Raw genomic sequence first — 21799 nt, forward strand, 5'->3', positions numbered from 1 at the left:
TTCAAGGCGGCTTTTGGTTCTTGTTGTAGTTAAACTCTTTGAGTTGGATTCAACTTCAAGCTGCTTGCTGTCTTTGGAGTGCTATATAGGCATGATAAAGACTGGTGAGTGATCCACCCACCACGAGATCGACCTGTAATGTTAACTTCTTGGAATCTCTGGGAATGTGAACAGATCTGTAAAGCCTCAACATAACTTTGCTCCTTGAGTGGTACTTTGGCCAACTTCCATTATTTCCATTTTCTTGTTATAGATAGGTTTGCAAATCTCCCCCCCCCCCAAAAAAAATTTACGAAGGGTAAATCTGGGCACAGTGGACCTGACCACAATCAAATATATTTTATTTCATAGTGTGATGAACATCCATGCCTTGTTTGTTACCTTTTCAAATTGGTCAGTGGTCAAGGACATAGTGCAAGGTCAAAGTTTAGCCCTATGCTTATGGGTCCAGGGTGTCATTTGGGGTCCCAGGGAATGGCAACTGCCACCCCCTAGCGTTCACATTTAACCTCATATTCACATTTTTATGCATATCTTTTGCAGATTAATCTGGTTTTAGATCGGCACTGAGTGCATCTCAATCCACACCCATCCATCTATGTGACACACATTATAGACACGTGTTTTCATGTCTGCAACCATACATTCATTCCCTAGACCTGCACCCCCAAAGGCAAAAATAGCAGAATTTCTACTATTTTAACACCTTTTTGACACACAATTTTTTTCTGAAATGACGCCTCTGCACCGAGTCCGTGCTCCCCCCCGACACACACACACATCACAGTATTTTATTTTATATAAAATACTGTGTGTGTGTGAGTGAGTGTGCGTGTGCATGTGTGTGCATGTGTCTGTGCACATGTGTGTGTGTGTGTGTGTGTGTGTGTGTGTGTGTGAGTGTGTGTGTGTGCGTGCGTGCGTGCGTGCGTGCGCGCGCGTGCGTGTGTGTGTGTGCGTGCGTGCGTGCGTGCGTGCGTGTGTGTGTGTGTGTGTGTGTGTGTGTGTGTGTGTGTGTGTGTGTGTGTGTGTGTGTGTGTGTGTGTGTGTGTGTGTGTGTGTGTGTGTGTGTTTGTGTGTGTGATGGTGTAGCTATATTTTATAATGGTGTAGCTATTACGGCTTTAACGATCTATCTTTTTGGTTTAATTGCCAAAACTTATGTGATGACCATTTGAACAGACCCATGTAACCCAAGATTTGGTTCTTTTAAGCTAAGTACATCCTACTTCTATTTATATTTAATAATCATTTTAGTGTTTTATTGAGTTGGTTATTTTAACCTGGGTTAGGCTACTGTTTGTTATAATTTGCAGTTAATATAATGTTTTTAGATTTCATGCTGGACAATAATCACGGTGACAACATGAGCCCCATAATGTGATACAGCCCAGTGGTTCTCAACCTTTTCAGGCCAGGACCCCCAAAATAATCATATTTGAACTGGGGACCCCCACCCTGACAAGCACTTGGAATTATAGGAGTTGAGGCATTACATTTAGTTTGACTAGTTCCACAGATAAATATTGTGAAAATAGCCAATCTACAAGCTCACAACGACTGGCGTTGCGAGGCTTTGTGAGCTTGTAGATCGGCTAATTTCAAAGGTTTGCCTCTTTCGTATATTATTTGACAATTTGGCTAATGTTTGACCAGTTTTTATAGTTGATTACTTTGATGCAGTAATAGTCTTTTATAACTTCACCCCCCCCCTTTTTTGTATTAAAAAAGATAAATTGGCACTGTCATCTGGCGACCCCCCCAAAATCACCTGGAGGTCCCAACCTACAGGTTGAGAACCACTGATATAGGCTACAGATGAGACAGACACAGCTGAGACATATAGAGATCCCAATTAACACAATGAGAGTGGACAGGTGTGATTAATCTGGTAATCATTATCTACTTTAAATAAAGCCCAGACTGAGTCACAAGCAGTCATTCTCTTCTCTTTTCCTGTAGGGACTAAATAACAACTGTTGAGGTGAGTGTCAGCTTGGAGTCTGAGATTCTTTAATCTGTTATGTTGGTTTGTGTTTTAGGATGTTGAAAGGTTTGTGGTGGGATTAATAACAAAGTTAGAAATTCATTCAGTCACTTGTCTTTTCATGTTGTTACAATGTGGCCTTAATGATTCGCTCCCTGTTGGTGAAAACAGCCTTTTCACATTTAAAGCCAAGGCTATAGATTCAACTCCAACAGTTTCATGTTTTCATCAGTGGTGGAAGAAGTACTCATGTTTTACTTTGATAAAAGTAGCAATACTACAATATTTACTGTTCCACATGACGGACCTGTATTAAAAAATTGACTTGAGTAAATAAGTATTGGCATCACAATATACTTAAATAACAAGTAAAATGCCTTCTAATAGTCAGGGAATATTATCAGAATGTCATATCTAGGAATAAATTCCTTACCAAGAAATTTCTTCACCAATGTGTTTGTAAAGGTGTGTATTAACACATCTCACAAAGACTGAAATGCAGTTTCCCTAGGGGAATTTGACAGCTGCTGAAAGTTTGGGTACCCACCATAACCTTATGCGGGGGACAAAAATGTAAATTTAATTCTGTTTTAAGTAGCATGTGAGGGGTGTTTTTATGATTCTGAATCCATTGCAAGCATTTCTTTTGCACCAAAACCACACTCAATGGGCTTTTTACACAATAAAATTACCTGGAAAAGGTTGGCTATGGCCGTTTTAAGCCAAAGGAGTGGTTTTGGTGCAAAACAAATGCTTGCAATGGATTCAGAATCATAAAAACACCCTAGTTTGACCCCTCACATGCTACTTAAAACCGAATTAAATTTAGATTTCTTTCCCCGCATAAGGTTATGGTGGGTACCCCAACTTTCAGCAGCTGTCAAAAATTCCCCTAGGGAAACTGCATTTCAGTCTTTATGAGATGTGTTACTAGAGACTTTTACAAACGCATTGGTGAAGACATTTCTTGGTAAGGAATTTGTTCCCAGATTTTTGAAATATCCCCTGACTATAATTGCTGATCTACAAGCTCGCATGTTGTGAATGGAAATACTCCAGTAGAGTAAATGTAGCACTTGAGTAAAAGTACTTAGTTATTTTGTTTCATGCAGGTTCATGAAACTTGACACATGTACTGTATCCTGCTTAGTCAGGAGATGTCTGACTTAACTTCACATGTAGTTTGTCTGTAATTGTTTTATTTTGTCCTTCAGGAAATGTCTGGTCGAGGAAAGAAGGTTGCTCCCACCAAGACCAAAGGCTCAGTTAGCCGTTCTGTCAAGGCGGGTGTGACCTTCCCTGTGGGTCGCATCCACAGACTGCTGAGGAAGGGAAACTATGCCGAACGAATCGGCGCGGGTGCCCCCATTTACCTGGCTGCTGTCTTGGAGTACCTCACTGCTGAGATTTTGGAGCTGGCGGGAAATGCTGCCCGGGACAACAAGAAGCATCGCGTAGCTCCTCGTCACATCCTTCTGGCAGTGAGGAATGACGAGGAGCTGACCAAACTGCTCTCAGACGTCACCATCTCGGAGGGAGGCGTTGTACCCAACATCCAGGCGCAACTTCTGCCCAAGAAGACTAAACCCAAAGCATCAGCAAGTGTTGACGACGATGATGGTGGCTCGGCCAAAGACCTAGACGCCCAGTCTCAAGAATTTTAAAGCATTTTAAATGTGTCAAGGAACTTGTAATTAACTTTTCTAATAAATGGTCATTCTTTATTTGTTCTGTGTCATATTGGGTACTCTAAATGGTCATACATGGGTGTCCTGGCCAGTGGCCACACAATGTTTTGTAATTGCAGTTGACAGTGCAGTGAAGTAGCCTTATCACACTGAACAAACCGTACATAAATGGATGTTGATGCCATCATCTCCAAACATAATACTGAGTAGACTAAGTCAACTTGAACAAAAAAAAATGCAATTCCATTTTCAGGGAGTCTTTATAGGCTACAGTGCATGCATGTGGTCTGGATATATGGATTACCTGTTTACTCAACTTGCTTGGAAAAAGACTGTTTGGGGAAACATGGGAGGCAGAATAATACTAATACACCGGGGGAACACCCTCTGCTATTAGGACTGTCATTTAGCTGCCACAGGGCACACACAACTTACCATAAGGTTTTTCAGTCTTAGACCCAGAAGCTGCATTTGGTGTCGTTACCCAAACTTGTAAAAATACATTATGAAGCCATATTGAAAATGGTCAGTCTACAAGTTCTAAGGCTTATGTTTTTTTTTTTAAATGTATGGAATCTTTGGGAACGGCTTGAGACATTTCCTCTTATATGAATGGTTTGATCTGTGGCTTTGGCAGAGAAATGTATAAGTGGTTCACTATATTAATGCTGGTGTCCCCATCTTTGGCATGTTGTTGTAGGTGACATTTTTCAAAGATTTCCAAAAACAATTCTGCAATTCAGATCATGCTATTTTCGCAATTTGTATAAAGGGCTTAAGTGATTTACCTGTTTGAACCTCAGCATCCCTATTCTGGGGGGAACCTTTGCCAAAAATAGATGTGAGCATGTAGATTAGCGATTTTTGGCAAAGACATTTGGTGTAGACTGAGGGAAGTGTGCACCAAGTGCAGAGAAAACTAATGTTCAGTTTACGAAGTATAGAGGGTTTAAGTGGTTAAGTATTCTCCGTTACTTCTCTATACTTCTGTTTCATACTCATGTACCTTCCAACTTAGTTACATTTGAATGAGATTATCCTTTGTAGGACCTTGCACACTCTTCTCCTCTGCTGAATTGAGGCTGTTAAGGTCTACTTGTCAGGACTGCCTACCAACTGCATAGCTGTTCACTTCCAAACAGTTGAAGAGATTATGGGAGGTCGTGATTTAGAGCAGTGGTTCTCAAAGGAACCCCAGGGGTGCTTGAGTGGGTTCCAGGGGCAGGGGGTCCCCAGAAGCTAAATTAGTTAATATAGCATCACAATCAGTTTGACCACCTTAACCCATTTAGACCTGAGGCCGATTCTAAAAACGCCTTCTAAATCCTGACCTAAGTTTTCTGAAAAACTTCAAATATTTAATCAAAAAATAAATACAAAATTATGTTGCTATATATACTGTACATACCAACAACTGCCCAAAAAGGGGTTCCTGGATTGAACGTTAAAGTAACGAATAGGGGTTCCAGGCCAAAATGGGTTAACATGGTTAATTTAACACGTCGCAAATATATGCAGAAAGTCAATCTGCATCACCCGACACATTGTGAGCTTGTAGATCTGTTATTTTTTTAACATTTGGAAAGATCTTGAAAAAAATGGAAACTTTTGGCTTAATTTAGATTTCAAATGGGGGTCCGTGGCCATATACGTATACATTTGGGGGTCCATGACGGGTGGGCTCTTGGGGTCCAGACGTCACCCACCCTGGTGTGATTATTGTCACAGCAGACAACTGAACAGTGTTTGTGGCAGGTTTGGTGCGGATTTGAGCAACGGTGCACCTGTGGCCCCTGACATGGTGTGACTATTGTCATGGCAGACCCCTGAACAGTGTGTGCGCCAAGTTTGGTGTGGATTGGGGTTGAGTAGCGTACTTCGGGAGGGAGGGAGATATAGGGATGGGGGGGTGATTTTGGGTCCCATGCAGGATTGCACTTGCCACCCTCTAGCATTGACATTTAACCTCAAATTTAGGTGTTTTATACATATCTTCCCTACTTTTTCTTTTTTGAAGATTCATCTGATTTTAGATTGCCGATACTAGATAGAAATAGCAAAAATAGCAGATTTACAGTTCACAATGTGTAATGCCACATGTTGTGAGCGTGTAGATCATCATTTTTTAAACAGTTTGCCAATTGCCACCCTCTAGTTTTTGAGCGGTGTAGCCGCTCCTATAAGTGGGTTTGGGACCGTCGTGAAAAGACCGTCGTGAACATTTGTCTTTCCCTGTACTGTGCTTGGCTGACTCTATTCACACCCTTTTCGCTGTACCGTGATTGGCTGACTCTATTCAGACCCTTTGCTTTGATTGGCTAGCGAGACGCATGATGAAATTAATAACCTATAAATAGCACCACGCACTTCAAAAAAAGTACTTTTTTTAAAAAGTGAGCTTCCATCACTGTGATGACCACTGTTGTTTCTAAATAGCACCGCTCACTTCACACTGGGTGTGATTTTTCTTTTTCTTTTTAAATGCCCATTGGACATAGGATATTATGAATGACCCCAACAGCAGAGCATGTTGCACAGGTTGCATCTATATAGCATATTTCTGAGGGCTTTTCTGGTTAGATATAGACTATGATATTAAAAATACTTGCCCGGTACAGACTGGCATGCTCACTCAAACCCCTTCAACTGATCCAATCCCATGGCACGTCTGGTCTTCAACCTCCCTAAAGTTTCAAATCCTTTTGCATTCCCTTCACTGGCTTTGGTTGCTGTTCACATCCAATTCAAATCAATGGTGATGGCCTACAACAACACAATCAAGGGCATGGCACCCCCTCCATTTTACCTTCGGGACATAATCCACCCCTTCCCAAACAGGACACCTGTGGTGTAGTGGTGGATGAACTATAAAATGAATGTATGGATTTAATATGATTACTCTTATCTATGGCACCTGTAGCTGTAGTAAAGACATCTCTTGTCTAGGTATAAAACAATAAGCACTTCAGCCAAAGCCTATCATTTTGGAAATTACAGTCTCAGATTATGGTACCGTTCATGTACTTTTTATGTATGTAATAAAATGAATTGGGTAGAATGCCTCCAAAAACAGCTGCTAATCCCCTTTACATTACTGCCATCTACTGGATGAACATGTTACTGCAGCTATTTTAAATCAGTAAAGCCTCAACATAACTTCCTTGAGTGGTAGGCCTACTACTAGTACTACTACGGACACATTCCAGTACTTCCATTTTCTTGTTATACATAGGTTTGCAAATCTTCCCCCCAAAATGTACTAAGGGTACACGTACATCTGGACACAGTGGACCTGACCACAATCAAATATTGCTATTTAATTTCACAGTGTGATGAGTACATCCATGCCTTGTTTGTTACCTTTTAAAATGGGTCAGTGGTCAAGGTCACAATGCAAGGTCAAAGTTTAGCCCTATGCTTATACATGAGTCTGCACCGAGTCCGTTTTCGTATATTATTTGACAATTTGGCTAATGTTTGACCAGTTTTTAGAGTTGATTACTTTGATGCAGTAATGGTCTTTTATAACTCCCCCCCCCCCTTTTTTTTTATTAGGTATTAAAAAGGTAAATTGTCACTTTACTGTCATCTGCCCCCCCCCCAAAAAAAAATCATCTGGGGGTCTCAACCCACAGGATGAGAACCACTGATATAGGCTACACAGCTGAGACATATGGAGATCCCAATTAACCTGTTGGACACAACAGAGTGGACAGGTGTGATCAATCTGGTAATCAGTAGCTGCTTCAAATAAAGCCCTGACCGAGCTTCATACAGTCACTCTTCTCTCTTTTTCTGCAGGAACTAATCACTGTCTGGCGAGGTGAGTGTAAGCCTGGAGTCTGGGGTTCTTTAATCTGTTATGTTGGTTTGTGTAGTTGGACTAGGATGTTGAAAGGTTTGTGGTGGAATTTATAGCCAAGTTTGAATTACATTCAGTCACTTAAGTCTTCTCATGCATGCTGTTAAACTGTAGCGCTCACGATTCACTCCCTGTTGGTGAAAATGTTAACAGCCTTTTCCACATTTAAAGTTAAGGCATAGATTCAGCTCTAATTTCATGTTTTCAATAGTGGTGGGAGAAGTAATGATGTTTTACTTGCGTAAAAGTAGCAATAGCACAATATTTACTGTTCCACGTGAGTCTTGGTTAAAACATTTGACTCGACTTGAGTTTAAGTATATTGTAATGCCAATACTCATTTACTCGAGTCACTCGAGTAAATGAGTATTGGCATCACAATATACTTAAACAAGTAAAACATTCTAATTGCTAATGTACACGCTCACATGTTGTGACTGGAAATACTCCAGTAGAGTAAATAGCTTAAAAGTAGTTAGTTACTTTTTTCCCTTTCTCTTCGTGTAGGTTCATGAAACTTGACACTTATTTATCCTGCTTCAGTCAGGACTCAGGCGATGTCTGACTTGAAACAACACATGTAGTTTGTTTGAAATAGTTTTATTTTGTCCTTCAGGAAATGTCTGGTCGTGGAAAGAAGAGTGTTGCTCCCACCAAGCCCAAAGGCTCAGTTAGCCGTTCTGTCAAGGCGGGTGTGACCTTCCCTGTGGGTCGCATCCACAGACTGCTGAAGAAGGGAAACTATGCCGTTCGAATCGGCGCGGGTGCCCCCATTTACCTGGCTGCTGTCTTGGAGTACCTCACTGCCGAGATTTTGGAGCTGGCGGGAAATGCTGCCCGGGACAACAAGAAGCGTCGCATAGCCCCTCGTCACATCCTTCTGGCAGTGAGGAATGACGAGGAGCTGACCCAACTGTTGGCAGACGTCACCATCTCGGAGGGAGGCGTTGTACCCAACATCCAGGCGCAACTTCTGCCCAAGAAGACTAAACCCAAAGCAGCAGCCAGGGATGATGACGACGAAGGAGATGATGGTGGCGCGGCCAAAGACGCCCAGTCACAAGAATTTTAAAGCATTTTAAATGTGTCACGAAATTCTTGTAATTCACTTTTCTAATAATGTTAATTCTTTATTTGTTCTGTTGACATTTGCCAGGAGTCAGGCCCAATAATAAGACATTTAAATGGTCAGGGTGTCCTGTCCACACAATGTTGTAGTGAAGTAATCACACCAAAAATTCCATGGATGTTGATGCCACATTTATTATCACCTAAACTAAGTGAGCTTCAACTAAAAAATGAGTCTTAACAATTTTATTGCATTGATAATAAAAAGTAATTTGTACTTTTGAATGTTTATTTATTTTAAAGCAAGTCGCCTACTCATTTTATTGAGCAACTTTCACTAAGTAGTTGAATATCCGACCAGTAGTATCTGCATGAAGTAAGCCTACTGGTATGGGGTTGAGTAACCTACTTAGGGAGTGGGTGATTTGTGGTCCTAGGCTTGCACTTGCTAGCCTGGTAAACCCTAGCCTGGTAAACCCCCTCCCTCTGGAAATCTCACTTGCATTTGATTTCAGGGAGGTCTGGGATTGCGCAGGGAGTAGAGATGGCTGAAGTAGGCTGTGAAACAAATGTGTGTCGCAAGCTTCTTCCATTTGACGGTGTCAGGTTAGGTAAACCCTCCCTCCGGAAATCTCATTTCTATTTCCTGGAATCAAATAGAAATGAGATTTCCGGAGGGAGGGTTTACCAGGCTATGCACTTGCCACCCTCTAGCATTGACATTAAACCTCAAGTTCTGTTCTTTTATACTTTTTTTTTCCTCTTTGACTATCAGATTTTAGCTTGCTGATACTTTTTTATTTTAAAGAAATGGCAAAAATAGATTTACATTACAAGCTCACAATGTGTAATGCCACATACTGTTGTAGGAGCATGTAGATAAGCTATTTTTTTAAATGGGTCTTAAAATCTTTTTCACCCTCTAGTGTTTTTTCTTTTTAAATGGCCATTGGACATAGGCTTATGAATGACCCCAACAGCAGAGCATGTTGCGCAGGTTGCATCTATAGCATATTTCTGTGGGTTTTCTGGTTAAATATAGGCTATGATATTAAGCATACTTGCCCGATACAGACTGACATGCTCACTCAAACCCCTTCAACTGATCCAACCTCCCTAAAGTTTCACATCTCCCCTCTTCTGCATTCCCTTCACTGGCTTTTGGTTGCTGTCCACATCCAATTCAAATGGCCTACAATACAATCAAGGACATGGCACCCCCTCCATTTTACCTTCAGGACATAATCCACCCCTTCCCACACAGGACACCTGGTCTGGATTACTGTTTGATGCCAGGGAGGAATGCATGATTAAGGCACAGTCTGTAATGACGTAATAGGTCAAATGAATTCTACGAGTACTTTGAATGTCTATGGTTAGTGGTGCATGAACTAAAATTAATGTATGGATTTAATAGGATTATCTATGGTACCTGTAGCTGTAGTAAATACGTCTCTTGTCTTGGTATAAAACAATAAGCACTTCAGCCAAAAACTATAATTTTGGAAATTACAGACACAGATTATGGTACTGTTCATGTACTTTTTGTGGAGACTATGTCTGTAATAAGAATTCGAATTGGGTAGAAAATTATGAAAATGATGTTCCGCAAGGAAGCATACTAGGGCCTTTACTGTTCCTAACATGTAAACGACATGACATCAGCTTGTGATTGCAATTTGTTCTTGTTCGCGGATGACTCGGCTGAGTCGGCTCTCCTGGTCTCAGACAAGGACAAATTGCAGGTCGAAAAAACCCTTAGCTCTGAACTCGATAAAATGACGCTGATAAACTATCATTACACCTGGGTAAAACTGAATCCATTCTCTTTGGGTCCAAAATAAACCTCTGCAAGGCCCATGGCTTCACAGTAAAAGTGAATGACAATGTTATCACAAGAAAAGAGGAACCTGGGTTGCATTACCTGGGTTGTATTTTAGAGGCAAATCTTTCCAGTGGAAAAAAAGTCAACTAAAGTAATCAAAAAAGTCAACCAAAGAACAATATTTTTGTACAGGATCTCCTCACTGGTCAGTGAGAATACTTCGAGGACTAGCAGGAGCACTCATCCAATGTCACTTTGACTATGCATGCAACTCATGGTACCATAGCACCACAAAGGCCTTAAAAACTGCGCCTCTATGCCTCACGTAAGGCATAAGGCAGCCACAAAACACTTGTTTTAACTGTGTGAGGGAGGCCTTACATCTACAACTCATCTAACCTCTGTTCCTTTTGCTAGGGTGGGATGGCTCAGGGTAGAGGACAGAGTACAGCAACTTGCAATGGGCCTAGTCTACAAGATACACTACAACACAAAGACACACATGTACCTGTCAAACTACTTCAAAAACGTTAAAGATGTCCACAAATACACCAGAGAGAGCTCCACAAATCACGTTCAACCCAGATATGGCTCAAACAAGGGGTTAAATTCGTTCTACTGCTATGCCACCAAAATGTGGAATGCCCTACCAACAGTCATAAAAAAAAGTGTGAATCCTTACTCTCCTTCAAAACCGCTCTAAAAGGGCACACAGGTGGCTGCAATTCGGAACTGGCCCCTGTAAAAAGTCCAAGCCTATCTGTTTACTGTACATATTTTTCTTTTTGATTACTACTCATGATGTTTTTGCATATTATTGTATATTTGTCTGTCATTAAATGTTTCGATGAATTGAATACACATGGACCCCAATGCAAACAAGCCATAGCGCTTTCTTGGGTTTTAATCCTTTTAGCAGACCTTGTATAGAACTGTACTTTCTATGCTTTTTTTTGGGGCAAACTGTTAAAAGTATTCAGTCAATCAATCAGTAGGATGCCTACAACTACAGCTGCTAATCCCTTTTACATTACTGCCATCTACTGGATAAACATGTTACCGCAGCTACTTTAAAAGCTCAAAACTGCAATTGCTCAAAAACAATGACTGGACCATATAACTATAAAAAGGTCTGAACACTAAAGCCTAATTTGTTCTTCGTTGTATGACCATGTCGCTCACTGAAAAAACTTTTTATTTCGGTGAGTGACATGGTCGTACAACAAAGTATATATTAGAATTACAATGTTATTTAGGTGACTGTACAAATATAAGCAAGAGTCTTGTGATATCCCATTATATAGTTGGTGATATTGATGGTATATGGCTAAGTAAAGCCATATACATACATAGCCATAGTAGTCCAAATAAAGAGAAACTACACTACTGGTTCATCAGACAACATGCTTGCACCAATGCATGGTCATTGGTCTGTTATTCTACAGACAGTGCTATTAACAAAATGACATAAAATAATGAAATAACATTTTATTGTAACACACTGACATCCAGTCACGTTCAAGGCATAGTATTGTAGCTATTTAGACATGACGTTGTGGATTAAAATCCAGAAATTGTGACAAAACATTGTTAAAATAACAAACATGCCCATAAACAGTCATTAGCTCTGGACACTTCACAACACAGTAAATCTGAGCATGCCAGACTCAATTAATAAAAAGCCAATAAGTGTTTTGCATAATGTACTGTACAAAATAAAACTGTTAAAACGTCAATGATACTGTTAATGTATGTAAAATACAATTGCTGAGAGGATGAGATCTTTGAGAGAAGCATGGGTCCCTGATTTGAAAACATGTGCATTGTACTACTTATGTTTGTAACCCATGTAGGGTGGCCATAGCTTGAGCCGTCTGGTAATTAGAAGTTCACTGGTCAACCCAGTAATGTGTCGAAGTGTCCCTGAGCAAGACACTTAACCCATAAATGCCCCCTCCCCTCCCCAAATTTCCCGTGTAGGATTAATAAGGTCTACAAAAATAAAATCAAAACAGGATGCAAAAGCATTCATGTGCCTTTCATAAGAAACAAAAAAACAAAAGGCAAAATGACAAATTAAAAAAATTGGCTGTCATTTTAAACTTCAACCACTCAGATTAATGTGCAATCTACAACACAGTGAACGACAATAAAATGCCTAACCACGGTTATCTGAAGCAACAAACACAAATTATGGAGGAAGACGATGCATAGTGTAAAACTGTGAAAATGAAGAAGACATTGTATTAATTTCGTTTTTAAACCATGGATTTACTTCACAGTGACACAAGTAAAAGTTTGACTGAATATGGGAAACACATGAAGGGCCAAAGCTAACTCAAGACCATCTTCCATGGAGGCACTGGCACTGAACTAGGTTTTGACATTTTGGATTATTAGACATAGAAAAAAAATTAAAACTTAAAAACATGTCTCACATTAACAGTACACCCATGGCAGCAAATATTTAACCAAATAATATTTGAGACAAAGCACAAGAGGTTGAAAAGAACATCCAATGGTTAATGGTAAATTTAGACAACCTGACCTGATCTGCTGCCGCTAGAATGCCAAACTGACCATTTAGCTCAGTAGTATGCAATCATGATCACAGCAGATAACAGTACCCAAATGACCACTAACATTAAAAACAATTGATGCTAAAACAATTTAAAAAAAAAGTTTGGATCATCCGTTGTTATATTTATCTAGTTTTAAACGTACCACAACCACTTAAAGACAGATAAAAGACCCCACACACACTGGTGAAAATGCCACATTAATCTCCTCTGACTCCCTTTGTTTCATTGTGCCACAATGCAGCTCCTGAGAAGGAACCACCTCCAACAACATAAGATTAAGTACAGATTCCCATGCAAACGCCACTCGAATAATCATTTATGATTCTGAAAATATGTCCTTTGGATATACTGTACATAGTTATAGGTATGAAAATAGACCAAATATTTCAAAAAAGCTTTAACATTTGATCCCCAAAATGTACTGTTAAAAAAGGGGGAGAGGCTAAAACATCATTAAATTGTTCAAGAATTAATGTTTTTAGAAGGGTACAGGGAAACCGCTGTTACATTCTATAAACAAAAAGCCAGGGTGGCACCTGGTACAAGAGGAAAGTGGACGTGCTGTGATGCATATTTAAGTAAGATCAACGCACGTCATTGATGCAGGTTTGTAGTCATTTTTCCATTCCTGTCGGAAAGGAAGGCGCTCCTCCGCTGATGGGGCAAGACATTAGGTACACTGGGTGAGCTTTTCAGTCTCATTCCTGCACGCGTCCGATAGATTTGTCTACATGCTCTGCGATGGGGCGTTCTTCTGGGGGACAAATGTTTGCTATGGGTCTGGTCAATAGGACAGTGAGGTGGTCTTAGGTTGGGGGAACTGTTTGGAGACCCACGAGGCCTCTTTAATGGAGGAATCAACGTGGACGACTCTGCTGGAATCTTCCAGTCTTCATTTTCACAGATGTTCGGGGGTCTGTCTGTAGGGGTAGGCGTGACCCTCTGAGAGTCAACATCAGCTGAAAGCTCGCCAGTAGGACAGAGAACAGGTTCACACGGACCGATCCTCTGCAGCGCAGTCCAAGAGCAGTCACTGAATGCAGAGGACACATTTACCTCAGGGCTCTGCGGGCATAAAGCACATTAAACAAAACAGTCATCACGATTTGTCTCATTCCTGTGGATTCAAACGCAGGAAATCAATCTAGAATAGAAGATGAAAGACATGAGTCCAGGTGAACGGTGAACACTAGAAATATACTACAACATTATACTCATAGTGAGGAAAAAGTTACCGTAGTCAAGTTTGGGAATGTAAGAGGACTAGAAGTTCTGCCCGCTACGTGGGCAGAATTCTAGTACCCCCCCTAACCCCCCCAAAGAAATACTGTACAGTACTGTACTGTACTGTACGTACTGTACGGTCTGTACTGTACTGTACGGTCTGTACTGTATGGTCTGTACTGTACTGTACTGTACAGTACGGTCTGTACTGTACTGTACGGTCTGTACTGTACTGTACGGTCTGTACTGTAGACCGTACAGTACAGACCGTACAGTACAGTACAGACCAGGTCTGTACTGTACGGTCTGTACTGTACGGTCTGTACTGTACTGTACTGTACGGTCTGTACTGTACTATACTGTACGGTCTGTACTGTACTGTACTATACTGTACGGTCTGTACTGTACGGTCTGTACTGTACGGTCTGTACTGTACTGTTTCTGTGTGCTCTGCAGGGGAACGAAGGTGCTGAGGTTTTGTGGCAGATGATGATGATTGGCTGTTAAAAGAACCACCCGGAAGTAAATTGCAAGCTGGCGAAGTGATTTGCATAAGTATTGGGCATAATGCGTTTCATATAATTGTACATCCTGCAAGTACAGTAACGGTATGGGAAGCAGGTATGCTGGGAGGCAGAATATTGAGGAATTTTTTTGAAAAGTTTGGAGTTAGTTGGGCCATGGGCAACAGCGGTGCATACGCATGCGCAGTGCGCAGTTTTTTTTCCCCCACCCAGGTACAGCGCAGTTTTTCCCCCACCCAGGTACAGCCAGTTTGCGGATTGTAGGGTAGATGATAGTTATATAAAGTACCCTGACCATGTACAAGTTCAATCACTTGGTTAGCTAATAGACTGCATCTTGTATCAATTAATAAATAGAAAACAGACTGCATGTTTTATCAATGAATACATGAAAGGGCAGTGATTTATGTTCACTACTACTTCAGTCCCAGCCGTCTTACAAGCTAATGAAGAAATGTATAGACAGAAAATAAACAGCCACAAGTTGAATTAAGCATACAAAGAAATGAAATAATAAAATAAACAAATGGGAAGGTTTTTCCTATATCGGACCCTGACTCAAAAATCTTAGATTTAATGAAAGTTTAATTTAAACTTTCAATTATGAAACAAGCTAGACTCAGAAAACACAGTTTATAACCACAATCTACTAGAAATACAAAAGACAGTTATTGAGTCATCAACAGGTTAATTAAAAAAACAAACAAAGCAAACCCCACACACACATTTCTAGTAATGTTAATAGTAACACAATAACAATCTTTCCAAATAACGCAAACTGCTAAAAGCTATAGTTAATGTATGGAATTGAAGGTACTGTATTTGGTAATCCATTAAGAATTGAGTATTTACGCCAACATGTCCGACAAGAAGAGTCTTGGCTCAAACGCAATTCAATCAATGACTAGACTGATCCAACTTGGGTTGATAAACAAGTTAATTCTTTGGCTGGCCATGTTAGTGACCATTCAGTACATTTTCATTTTTCCTGGGAAGTCACCTCACTACCACTTCAGGCATGTCCAATCCTCATGTTCTTCTTCAAATATCTCATCTTCTTCATAAAACATGCCATCCTCCTCCTCCTCCGCCTGGCCCGCTAGCCAAGTATTCTGTCCCGAAAACAAAGAGTCACTTAATAAACCATGAACCACTAAAGTAAACACCTTGAGTGACCATCTTTAGTGAACATCTACCGTAATTTTCGCACTATAAGCCGCACCTGAATAGAAGCCGCAGCAGCTAAATTGAATGATTTGTACATATATAAGCCGCACTGGACTATAAGCCGCGGGTGTAAAATCCATAGATTTAGGAGGTCCCCTAGTGGCCGTTAGCTGTAAAAATCCATAGATAAGCCGCACCGTTATATAAGCCGCAGGGTCGAAAAATTGGAAAAAAGTCGCGGCTTATAGTCCGAACTTTACGGTACTTGTATGCCTATGGAGTGAATACAGATCCCTTCAAACAATGTGGTGAAAAGATGCAAACAGAAAAAGAAAAAAAAACTATGACTAATGTTACTTCTTTTTTTTATCATAACCAAAGACGGTATATTTTTTCAGTGCAAAAGGGTCCTCAAAATACAGTATATACTTTCAAGAGCGAAAATATCAACACAAGCATTACCAGCATTACATTTCAAAATTATCTAACATTATATGGTTGATCCAGATGAAACTAACCTCATAAACTTTACATGTGTTATAAGGAGACCCCGGAAAGGGAACGTGATCGATTCCTGTTGCCATATCCACGACGATCTCATTTTGATGCATAGGAATTGGTGGACCACCGCGCTCCTGCAAGGCTAGGACAATGACCGTTGTGTTGTCTGCTCGAAGCATCCGCTGCTTCCAAAACAAAAGGGCCGTGGCACCCAGTCGGGTGGCACAGGACATCCCCTTGGGTCCCTTTGAAGCAATGTGGAGAAGGGCAACAGTACATTTTCATTTGTTAAAATCCTGTTAAAACCGTTCCACCTGGGATCAAGCTCAAGGGATTATCAGAGCTGGCATTAATAATAACATATACCATCTCTTTGTTGTAAAGTAATTATGAACATGATCACTCACCATCATTTTGTCGTGACTGTAGCACATGTTGACAGCATTCTTGGGTGGCATCATGTTCCATAGACCATCACTGCCGAGGATGATGTAGCGATGCCGTTTGGGGTCAAGGGTCACCACAGTGGTATCAGGCTCTGGGGAAACCACAAACTCCCCACTGTAGAAATCATAGCTCCACAGATCACCTGTTAAAAATACGGGTAACATTATTAGATGAATGAATATAGTCACAAGTATTGATCTATGTGCTATGTGTCTTCTTTTTACCTAAGGCCCGGGCCACAGCCAGGAAGGGGATCTGGTCAATGACGGTGCTCCGCCTTACTGGTCCATTGTGGGTTAATCTGGGTCTTTTCCACACAACACGGTTCACCCCAGACTTCTTCATTACACTGCAGTTACACAAGCATAAATACACAAACTTCAATGAGAAGAAAATAAAGTTCAACAATGCATATGTTTACCGGCCACGACAGCGTGGCTTTTATCGTTTTCACCTTGTGATTCTGTGTGTGCTGTTTATATGTCCGGTTTTGGCAATAAAAGATGCAAGATGCAGTCAAAATACTTAACAGGTGTGTAGCAATTCAAATCACATCAAGTTGTCTCAAAACACTTTACATATAGAGCAGAGACACGATATTGTCTCACCCTGAACAAGCAATTTTTACGACAGTGGCAACGAAAAGCACTCCCTTAACTGGAAGAAACGTCGGCAGACTAAGGCTCTAGGGTAGGCGGACATCTGCCTCAACCATGTCAGGGGGAGTGAAGAGAGAGAGGAGAGACAGTGAGGAGAGACAGACGGAGAGACAGAGAGGGAGAGAGATACAAAGATGGGTGTGGCTGTGGCCCAAGCAAGGGTGTTGGAAGTAGATATACGCCTAAAACAGTTACTAGGTAGCTGATGATACCATTAGCAGCGCTATGAGGATGAAAAAAACAATGTTTTTTTCTCTTCTTTTTTTTACAGATTGTTCTGCCAGGTCTCCCATAATGAAAGAGGCATGGCTACTCCATCTGCCAACAAAGTATCCCAGAAATGGCCATTTTCAGGCATCAACAACAAATGGCAACGAAGAGACTCAGCTGCTCTGAGGGAATCAAAAGGGCCACCATGTGACCCAGCGCAACAAATAGATACTCATACCGAGCCCGCACACTTTACAGGGGAGTACAAAAACCATTTGTAATCTGATTTGGTCGAAGATTTGTTAAATCGATAAATATAAAAATAATGTACAAATATCAAGCCATGTTGGTCGTCTGTTACTTTATCTCCATGGCAAGCCCACTGATTGCAGGGCGGCACATCATGATTTAAATCATGTGCTCCATTCTCTCACTGTTGCCCGCGCGCACACACACACTTGTTTTTTTACCAATGTCATTAGGTCCCACTCAACACAAGGTCAAGTCCTAATGTGGACTGAGGTTAATGACAAACACAGTCAGGACTCAAAGAGGTCCTTGATACTGAAGGCAACTGCAGAGCCAGACTCATCACAGGTATGGCTTCAAAATGAATTGTTGGTAAAGCTGTTATGAAGCTTGGGTCCAAGTTTAATTCCTGTCAGCTACTGATAGTCACAAATACTGTAACAGGAAATAACCTTGGACCCAGTTAGAATGTTTATGTTGTCAAGGGTGAAAAGGAGGTCAAAATTCTTGCACATCTCTATTTTCCTCCAATTCTGGGGTTTGCACATTTAGATTACAAGTTATTATGATTGATAAAGAAGTGCTATCCTCGTCTCACCTTCCACCAAGCCGTTCAATCCTTTCTTTCTCTTTAGGAAGTTCAGGTTTATGGTCTTGTGTGACTTCCAGTGCCTGGAGTTTGATATCAGAGTCATTGTCTTTCACCCCAAGAACCACTGCTGAATCCCCTACATGGGCAACATACATGTGGACCCCCCGGATCACAATAACGCTGGCTGTGGTGCCTGATGTACTGGGCAGGCCAGTAAGAGTCTTAGGCCACTCCGCTGAAAAAGTATGACAAAAGTGATTAAAAATAACTAGGTAAGCATTTTTTTCAATGCTTAAGCAGTGGTAGAGGTGTAAAAGGGCAGATTAATTTGCTAGTGCTGAGTGCTATAAAAAGAGGGAATTAAATAACACTGATATAAACTAAGGACTGTGCTTCCTGGCCGGAGAGATTTAAGGAACGGTTACACAGTGACAGGATCGTTCATCATAACTGGCAAATACGATCAATGTTCGTCGAAGGACTATAGTGTCATAATAAAGTGCTTCGGATTAAAGGTCACTGCATCGCATTAACCGACTTACAGGAGTAGTGGAAAAAGTACTGACATTTTTTACTTAAGAAAAAGTATCAACACCACAATCTAGAAATACTGTTACAGGTAAATGTCCAGTATTTCAAATTTCCTTGAGTAAAAGAGCAAAAGTATGTCCCATTTCACAAGTTAAAATGTATACGAGTCTTTTGAAAATAGCAGATCTACAAGCTCACAAGGCATGGCACTGCGACGCGTTGTGAGCTTGTAGATCGGCTATTTTCAATTAGCCAAAATATACAAGGTAACTAACTAGCCCCTTTCGGAACCCTGTATATTTTTGTATTTGGGAAGGCGGTATAATTGAAAAAAAAAGAAGGTACAAATGGTTCCGAAAGGGGCTACAAGGTAGCTAGTAACTCAAGTTTTCAAATAATTGTAGTGGAGTAAAAAGTACAATATTTGCTTAAGTACAGTACTTGAGTAAATGTACTTAAGTTAGTTTCCACCACTGCCGACTTACGTAGTTTCTTCCACATTGCGTGGTGGCAGGCGACGAATCCTTTGCGAAGAGCAGCGAGTACTTCAGCGTGATCCTTCGACCAGAACCCCCGTTGCCTTTTCAATAAATCCCACAGGTGATCCCTGGCGAAATCGGCCGCTTCTCTTCCTCCGTGGCCATCGAAGACAGCGAAAAACGCCACGGATTTCCGACTAGTATCAGCCACAGTCTCTGAGTCCTCCGTGGCTTCATGGTGGATCTGGTTCGATGCTGACAGCGGCTTGGGTTCACTCTCGTCGCTGGTTGACAGTGGTGGGAAAAAAGCACTCGTATTAAGACCTGAAGCCGATTCTACAAATGTCTTCTAAATCCCAACAGTATTCTGAAAAACGTATGTTTCTATATCAGTGGTGCTCAAACGTTTTCATGTCAAGGACCCCCAAAATGATATGTATTTGGCCGCTGACACCCATCTCAAAATATTTTGTTCCAGGGACCCCCAGAAGCAAAGATTTGAGTTAAAAAATATATTCAAAGATTTGCACACATTTTCACGATGTTTCAAAAATAGCAGATCTACAAGCTCGAGTGCCACGCTATGAGCTTGTAGATCTGCTATTTGAATAGCCAAAGTGTAGAATAATGCTTTTTTGCTCAAATCAAAAAATGACACAGATGCGTTCCAGGTCTTAATGGGGTAAGTATAAATACTGTAAGTATCAATACTGCAATGTAGAACATTTTAAAAATGTACTTGAGTAAGAGTACAAAAGTATTGGCATCAAAATGTACTCAAAGTACCAAAAGTAGAAAGTACTCACTATGCAGAATGTCCACAAGTTTTCGAATGTATCAAAACTATCAAATGTATAACAGACTTTTGAAGATAGCAGATCTACAAGCTCACTGTGAGCTTGTAGATCTGCTAAGTACAGTACATCGGCTATTTTCAAATGGCCTAAATGTATAGGGCTTAAGTGGTAGTGGTTCATGTATGTTTTGAAGAAATAATCCAAATCTACTAAGTAACTAGTAAATAAAGTTTTCAAATAATCGTAGTGGAGTAAAAAGTACAATATTTGCCTCCAAGATGTAGCGGAGTAGAAGTAAAAGTACCACAACTTGGAAATACTCCAGCAAAGTAAACAAAAATAAACCTCAACATTGTACTTAAGGACAGTACTTGAGTAAATGTACTTACATTGACATCATGTTTTCCACCCACATTGCACTGATCGGCGACACAGTCCTAGCTCCAGATACACCAGACTGTGGAGTAATTTTACTCTCCTGCTCTGCTCCGTCGTCTCCTCTGTGTGAAGGATGGACGTTATTGTCTTCCAACGGCGACGGTTCATACTCGATCTTTATCTCGAAATTGTCCTCCATGTATTTCCTCCCTCCTTGCTGTGAGTATGCGCTCATGCGGAATAGAAGCGCGTCGTCCTCCATGATTGTTGTGGAGAGACTGAGAGCGTAGGGTTGGCTTCTTCCCTAAACAACGATATCATACGTGGTGTAGCTTACTAGCTTCTAGCTAACTGGTTAGCCCCCGAAGCTAACAATACTGTGTTCGAACCGATTTTGCCGCGATAGGGGGGGTGGTGGCCGCCCGGGGGAGGCTTCCTTCCTTTTTGTTTATCTTCTATCTACCGAAGGGTCGTCAACGTGCCGCCGTTACGTACTCACGTCTGTGTGGCTGTTCCTCCATAAAGTCTCCACCTATCGACAGAACCAATCCCCATCTATAACCCCAAGGAAACGCAATGGAAATGCTGCCTAGCAACGCATGGGAGGGTAAACGGCACGATGTCGCCATCTGCAGGCAGTAATCAATCAAAACTTGATTAAGCACACACCCACAGTAAAAAACAAACAGACAAGAGACAACAGAACCAAAGACGGACAGGCAGTGGTGTAAAGTAACTAACATAGTTGTACATGCGGTCTTGAAAGAAAAAGATACATTTATGAAGTAAGTTTTTGCTTTTTTAATGTTGTTTTGACTGGCAGCCTCTGTGGATAGCTTTTAAAGCACAGCTCAAGACCTATTTCTTCACTCTTGCTTTTGGTTGATTTTTAAATCTTTGTGTTGTTAATGTCCCCACTCTTTTGCCCGAATCACTGCCTTTTGCTATTATTTTAACGTAGTTTTATGCTTTTCTTTTTTGCTTTATTGTTAAAATAGTTGTATTTTTTCTGTAATTGTATTCTATTTT

The 21799-nt window shown here is 40.9% G+C and overlaps 3 protein-coding genes across 4 annotated transcripts; 2 read left to right on the top strand and 1 right to left on the bottom strand.

The window, feature by feature from the left end:
- Positions 1-3204: 3204 nt before the first annotated feature.
- Positions 3205-3651, top strand: LOC308090751 (histone H2A-like; the record flags this gene model as incomplete). Its single annotated transcript, XM_080436015.1, has 1 exon — positions 3205-3651. The coding sequence occupies one exon, from the start codon at positions 3205-3207 to the stop codon at positions 3649-3651; it is 447 nt and encodes a 148-aa protein (XP_080292141.1).
- Positions 3652-8156: 4505 nt separating this feature from the next.
- On the top strand, positions 8157-8609 carry LOC308090752 (histone H2A-like; the record flags this gene model as incomplete). The annotated part of the gene is made up of 1 exon (XM_080436016.1): positions 8157-8609. The coding sequence occupies one exon, from the start codon at positions 8157-8159 to the stop codon at positions 8607-8609; it is 453 nt and encodes a 150-aa protein (XP_080292142.1).
- Positions 8610-11903: 3294 nt separating this feature from the next.
- LOC308090405 (protein phosphatase 1D-like) lies at positions 11904-21288 on the bottom strand. Of its 2 annotated transcripts, XM_080435566.1 has the most exons (8): positions 20782-21288; positions 19602-19879; positions 18592-18820; positions 17100-17224; positions 16836-17017; positions 16446-16673; positions 15761-15872; positions 13939-14077 (listed from the first exon to the last, which is right to left on the bottom strand). In XM_080435566.1, exons 1-7 carry the CDS (start codon positions 21030-21032, stop codon positions 15765-15767), a joined length of 1401 nt encoding a protein of 466 aa, XP_080291692.1. In that variant the 5' UTR covers positions 21033-21288; the 3' UTR covers positions 13939-14077; positions 15761-15764. The 2 variants fall into 2 exon arrangements, with proteins under 2 accessions (XP_080291691.1, XP_080291692.1); XM_080435565.1 differs by lacking the exon at positions 15761-15872 and having other exon boundaries at positions 11904-14077.
- Between the last annotated feature and the right edge of the window lie 511 nt (positions 21289-21799).

The sequence above is a fragment of the Gymnoscopelus braueri genome (genome assembly GCF_963280865.1).
Source record: "Gymnoscopelus braueri genome assembly, chromosome: 8".
In the NCBI taxonomy this organism is placed as follows: domain Eukaryota; kingdom Metazoa; phylum Chordata; class Actinopteri; order Myctophiformes; family Myctophidae; genus Gymnoscopelus; species Gymnoscopelus braueri.